The sequence below is a fragment of the Symphodus melops genome (genome assembly GCF_947650265.1).
Source record: "Symphodus melops genome assembly, chromosome: 21".
Taxonomy (NCBI): Eukaryota; Metazoa; Chordata; class Actinopteri; order Labriformes; family Labridae; genus Symphodus; species Symphodus melops.
In genome coordinates, this window is record NC_136711.1 from 37,501 (window position 1) to 43,998 (window position 6,498).

The following is a 6,498-nucleotide window of genomic DNA, read 5'->3' on the forward strand; positions in this document are numbered from 1 at the left end:
GGTGTAGTGTCAGGTGTGGTGTAGTGTCAGGTGTGGTGTCAGGTGTGGTGTCAGGTGTGGTGTCAGGTGTAGTGTCAGGTGTGGTGTAGTGTCAGGTGTAGTGTCAGGTGTGGTGTCAGGTGTGGTGTCAGGTGTGGTGTCAGGTGTAGTGTCAGGTGTAGTGTCAGGTGTAGTGTCAGGTGTGGTGTCAGGTGTGGTGTCAGGTGTGGTGTCAGGTGTAGTGTCAGGTGTGGTGTAGTGTCAGGTGTAGTGTCAGGTGTGGTGTAGTGTCAGGTGTGGTGTCAGGTGTGGTGTCAGGTGTGGTGTGAGGTGTGGTGTGAGGTGTGGTGTGAGGTGTGGTGTCAGGTGTGGTGTCAGGTGTGGTGTCAGGTGTGGTGTCAGGTGTAGTGTCAGGTGTGGTGTGAGGTGTGGTGTGAGGTGTGGTGTCAGGTGTAGTGTCAGGTGTGGTGTCAGGTGTGGTGTCAGGTGTGGTGTCAGGTGTGGTGTAGTGTCAGGTGTGGTGTCAGGTGTGGTGTCAGGTGTGGTGTCAGGTGTGGTGTCAGGTGTGGTGTCAGGTGTGGTGTCAGGTGTAGTGTCAGGTGTGGTGTCAGGTGTAGTGTCAGGTGTGGTGTCAGGTGTGGTGTCAGGTGTGGTGTCAGGTGTGGTGTGGTGTCAGGTGTGGTGTCAGGTGTGGTGTCAGGTGTGGTGTCAGGTGTAGTGTCAGGTGTGGTGTAGTGTCAGGTGTAGTGTCAGGTGTGGTGTAGTGTCAGGTGTGGTGTCAGGTGTGGTGTCAGGTGTAGTGTCAGGTGTGGTGTCAGGTGTAGTGTCAGGTGTAGTGTCAGGTGTAGTGTCAGGTGTGGTGTCAGGTGTGGTGTCAGGTGTGGTGTCAGGTGTAGTGTCAGGTGTGGTGTAGTGTCAGGTGTGGTGTCAGGTGTGGTGTCAGGTGTGGTGTGAGGTGTGGTGTGAGGTGTGGTGTGAGGTGTGGTGTCAGGTGTGGTGTCAGGTGTAGTGTCAGGTGTGGTGTCAGGTGTGGTGTCAGGTGTAGTGTCAGGTGTAGTGTCAGGTGTGGTGTCAGGTGTGGTGTCAGGTGTAGTGTCAGGTGTGGTGTCAGGTGTGGTGTCAGGTGTAGTGTCAGGTGTAGTGTCAGGTGTGGTGTGAGGTGTGGTGTGAGGTGTGGTGTGAGGTGTGGTGTCAGGTGTAGTGTCAGGTGTGGTGTCAGGTGTAGTGTCAGGTGTAGTGTCAGGTGTGGTGTCAGGTGTGGTGTCAGGTGTGGTGTCAGGTGTAGTGTGAGGTGTGGTGTCAGGTGTAGTGTCAGGTGTGGTGTCAGGTGTGGTGTCAGGTGTAATGTCAGGTGTGGTGTGTAGTGTGAGGTGTGGTGTGTAGTGTGAGGTGTGGTGTCAGGTGTAGTGTCAGGTGTGGTGTCAGGTGTAATGTCAGGTGTGGTGTGTAGTGTGAGGTGTGGTGTCAGATGTAGTGTCAGGTGTGGTGTCAGGTGTAGTGTCAGGTGTGGTGTCAGGTGTGGTGTCAGGTGTGGTGTGGTGTCAGGTGTGGTGTCAGGTGTGGTGTCAGGTGTGGTGTCAGGTGTAGTGTCAGGTGTGGTGTCAGGTGTAGTGTCAGGTGTAGTGTCAGGTGTAGTGTCAGGTGTAGTGTCAGGTGTGGTGTCAGGTGTAGTGTCAGGTGTGGTGTCAGGTGTGGTGTCAGGTGTGGTGTCAGGTGTAGTGTCAGGTGTGGTGTCAGGTGTGGTGTCAGGTGTGGTGTCAGGTGTAGTGTCAGGTGTGGTGTCAGGTGTAATGTCAGGTGTGGTGTGTAGTGTGAGGTGTGGTGTCAGGTGTGGTGTCAGGTGTAGTGTCAGGTGTAGTGTCAGGTGTGGTGTCAGGTGTGGTGTCAGGTGTGGTGTGGTGTCAGGTGTGGTGTCAGGTGTAGTGTCAGGTGTGGTGTCAGGTGTAGTGTCAGGTGTGGTGTCAGGTGTAATGTCAGGTGTAGTGTCAGGTGTGGTGTCAGGTGTAGTGTCAGGTGTGGTGTCAGGTGTGGTGTCAGGTGTAGTGTCAGGTGTAGTGTCAGGTGTGGTGTCAGGTGTAATGTCAGGTGTGGTGTGTAGTGTGAGGTGTGGTGTCAGGTGTAGTGTCAGGTGTGGTGTCAGGTGTGGTGTCAGGTGTAATGTCAGGTGTAGTGTCAGGTGTAGTGTCAGGTGTGGTGTCAGGTGTAATGTCAGGTGTGGTGTGTAGTGTCAGGTGTGGTGTCAGGTGTGGTGTCAGGTGTGGTGTCAGGTGTAGTGTCAGGTGTGGTGTCAGGTGTGGTGTCAGGTGTAGTGTCAGGTGTAGTGTCAGGTGTAATGTCAGGTGTGGTGTCAGGTGTGGTGTGTAGTGTCAGGTGTGGTGTCAGGTGTAGTGTCAGGTGTGGTGTCAGGTGTAATGTCAGGTGTGGTGTCAGGTGTAATGTCAGGTGTGGTGTCAGGTGTGGTGTCAGGTGTAGTGTCAGGTGTGGTGTCAGGTGTAGTGTCAGGTGTGGTGTCAGGTGTAGTGTCAGGTGTGGTGTCAGGTGTAGTGTCAGGTGTGGTGTCAGGTGTGGTGTCAGGTGAGACTGAAGCTACTGTGGTCAGATGAGCTTCACTGTGTAGCAGCGTCTGTGTGACAAATTCTCACACGCTCAGACGTGTGCTTACGCGTGGACGCGCTAACACGCAAGTAAGTCAGTGAGCGTGTGTGAGTCATGTGTGAAGCAGTATGTGGCCACACCTGACGTTACACCTGACAGTTTAACCTTCTCAGTCCCCTCTCTCTCTGCGCTCTTCTCTGACAGACTCAGTGAATGTCCTGTCAACGAACAGGATATTAACAGATTCTTTATTCAAAGTTAATGTTTCATATTAAACTACATTTTTTATCTTTATTTTATTTATCTTTATTTTATGGAAGGTAAATGGCCGTGTTGGATTAGAGGTTTTGTGTTTGGATAAAAACAGACTAAAGATCATTTCAACTAAACTTTGGTGGCTCAATATTTAGATTTGGTTTGTTTGTGATGTTTAGTGTGTTTAGGATTTATAAAGGGTTTGTTGTTACGTTGTGTTCATTAGGTCTACAAGAGTCAGATGACACTGACCAGGTGTTCCAGTCCGTAGTCAGCCTGAGCTGTACAGGTGCTGCTGAAGGTGTTGGTCTCTATGATGTCAGCTCCTGCTAACAAGTAGTCCTGAAACAACAGGAGGTCAAAGGTCACAGAGGGGTCACTGACACAGGTACAACCACAGACATAATATATGTAGATGCCTCATGACGTACTGGAAAACATGAAACGTCGCCGCCTATTTGATGGGTCTCCTCGCTCTACTCGTGTACTTCCTATTGTGTTTACTGACTGAAGTTGTACTTCCTGTTGTGTTTACTGACTGAAGTTGTACTTCCTGTTGTGTGTTTACTAATTAAGGGTTGTACTTCCTGTTGTGTTTACTGATGGAGGTTGTACTTCCTGTTGTGCGTTTACTGATGGAGGCTGTACTTCCTGTTGTGCGTTTACTGACTGAGGTTGTACTTCCTGTTGTGTGTTTACTGACTGAAGTTGTACTTCCTGTTGTGTTTACTGACTGAAGTTGTACTTCCTGTTGTGTGTTTACTAATTAAGGGTTGTACTTCCTGTTGTGTTTACTGATGGAGGTTGTACTTCCTGTTGTGCGTTTACTGATGGAGGCTGTACTTCCTGTTGTGCGTTTACTGATGGAGGTTGTACTTCCTGTTGTGCGTTTACTGATGGAGGCTGTACTTCCTGTTGTGCGTTTACTGATGGAGGCTGTACTTCCTGTTGTGCGTTTACTGACTGAGGTTGTACTCCCTGTTGTGTTTACTGATGGAGGTTGTACTTCCTGTTGTGTTTACTGACTGAAGTTGTACTTCCTGTTGTTTACTGACTGAGGTTGTACATCCTGTTGTGTGTTTACTGACTGAAGTTGTACTTCCTGTTGTGTTTACTGACTGAGGTTGTACTTCCTGTTGTGTGTTTACTAATTAAGGGTTGTACTTCCTGTTGTGTTTACTGATGGAGGTTGTACTTCCTGTTGTGAGTTTACTGATGGAGGTTGTACTTCCTGTTGAGCATTTACTGATTGAGGTTGTACTTCCTGTTGTCCTTTTACTGATGAAGGTTGTACTTCCTGTTGACCTTTTACTGATTGAAGTTGTACTTCCTGTTGTCCTTTTACTGATGAAGGTTGTACTTCCTGTTGTCCTGTTACTGATGAAGGTTGTACTTCCTGTTGCCCTTTTACTGATTGAGGTTGTACTTCCTGTTGTGCATTTACTGACTGAGGTTGTACTTCCTGTTGTGCATTTACTTATGGAGATTGTACTTCCTGTTGTGCGTTTACTGAAGGAGGTTGTACTTCCTGTTGTGCATTTACTGACTGAGGTTGTACTTCCTGTTGTGCATTTACTGACTGAGGTTGTACTTCCTGTTGTGCGTTTACTGATGGAGGTTGTACTTCCTGTTGTGCGTTTACTGATGGAGGTTGTACTTCCTGTTGTGCGTTTACTGACTGAGGTTGTACTTCCTGTTGTGCGTTTACTGACTGAGGTTGTACTTCCTGTTGTGCGTTTACTGACTGAGGTTGTACTTCCTGTTGTGCGTTTACTGATGGAGGTTGTACTTCCTGTTGTGTTTACTGATGGAGGTTGTACTTCCTGTTGTGTTTACTGATGGAGGTTGTACTTCCTGTTGTGAGTTTACTGATGGAGGTTGTACTTCCTGTTGAGCATTTACTGATTGAGGTTGTACTTCCCGTTGTGCATTTACCGATTGAGGTTGTACTTCCTGTTATGCATTTACCGATTGAGGTTGTACTTCCTGTTGTGCATTTACCGATTGAGGTTGTACTTCCTGTTGAGCATTTACTGATTGAGGTTGTACTTCCTGTTGTGCGTTTACCGATTGAGGTTGTACTTCCTGTTGACCTTTTACTGATTGAAGTTGTACTTCCTGTTGTCGTTTTACTGATGGTTGTACTTCCTGTTGCCCTTTTACTGATTGAGGTTGTACTTCCTGTTGTGCATTTACTGATGGAGGTTGTACTTCCTGTTGTGCATTTACTGACTGAGGTTGTACTTCCTGTTGTGCGTTTACTGACTGAGGTTGTACTTCCTGTTGTGCGTTTACTGATGGAGGTTGTACTTCCTGTTGTGCATTTACTGACTGAGGTTGTACTTCCTGTTGTGCGTTTACTGATGGAGGTTGTACTTCCTGTTGTGCGTTTACTGATGGAGGCTGTACTTCCTGTTGTGCGTTTACTGATGGAGGCTGTACTTCCTGTTGTGCGTTTACTGACTGAGGTTGTACTCCCTGTTGTGTTTACTGATGGAGGTTGTACTTCCCGTCTTCGTACCTTGTGTATATTATAGATGAGGTTTGGCTGTGTGATACTCAGCAGGTCGTTGTTTCCCTTCAGAGGAAGACCATGCTCTTTGAACTCGTCTCCTCTGAAATCGTTCTCCTCCAGTTTCTGCTGCTGGATCATCGTCCCCATTCCTCCGTCCAGGACCATGATCCTTTGCTGCAGCAGGGCACGCAACTCCAACTCCAAAGCGCTGCAGCATCCTGGAGGAGCAGACAGCAGTTATTCTCCTCTGACGTGGATACACACACACTCACACACAGTGACACACACTCACTCTCTCACACACTCACACACACACACACACACACACTCTCACACACACACACACACACACACACACACACACACACACACACACACACACACACACACACACACACACACACACACACACACACACACACACACACACACACACACACACACACACACACACACACACGTGGTTAGCTCAGAGAGCTAACGCTAACAGTGGTATATTAATGGGGTTAGCTTGTTACCTGCTCCTGTAGTGGACTGATGAAGGAGGTTCATGTCACTCAAAGATCAATCTCTCCTTCCGCTGAAAGCTCCAACTTAAAAAACTTTACTACCAGCCGGCACGATGTCTTCTTCTTCTACGGTCCTCCAAACAACCAGCAGCAGCAACACACGCTTCCACCAGAGGCGAGCCTTTCAAAATAAAAGTTCAACACTTCACACTATGGATGGACAAATGAGCGCGCGCGTGAAAGACCTTGGTTCCTAGTTCAGCAACAGATGTTAACACACATCCTGTGACTTTATGCAAGACATTCAAATTACATTCAGTAAAAAAAACATTTAAAAATTATTTTATTTTATAAGGAATTAAAAACGTGAATAATCTAAAGCATTATTCATAAAGTGTTTGCCTCTCACTGCCGTCAAATATCACGTTACTAAAACCAGCTGAGTGACTGGAGAAAACCTCCATGTTTCAAAAGCATCTCCAACATTGATCCTAGTTTGAGCAGCTTTCTGTAGCTTCAGTGTTTAGCCAGCTCTGCATGTGGTGGACACTGTAGCTTCAGTGTTTAGCCAGCTCTGCATGTGGTGGACACTGTAGCTTCAGTGTTTAGCCAGCTCCACATTTAGAGACACTGTAGCTTCAGTGT

General features: G+C 47.8%; 1 protein-coding gene across 1 annotated transcript in view; it reads right to left on the reverse strand.

The window, feature by feature from the left end:
- mtr (5-methyltetrahydrofolate-homocysteine methyltransferase) overlaps positions 1-6,046 on the reverse strand; it is a gene marked incomplete at its 3' end in the record, with an annotated part of 43,221 nt that extends 37,175 nt beyond the window's left edge. The window contains exons 1-3 of the mRNA XM_079372330.1: positions 5,863-6,046; positions 5,351-5,562; positions 3,082-3,171 (exon numbers count right to left, since the gene is read on the reverse strand). Coding sequence (XP_079228456.1) covers positions 3,082-3,171; positions 5,351-5,562; positions 5,863-5,896 — 336 coding nt within the window. The remainder of the gene's footprint in view (positions 1-3,081; positions 3,172-5,350; positions 5,563-5,862) is intronic.
- Positions 6,047-6,498: the final 452 nt, after the last annotated feature.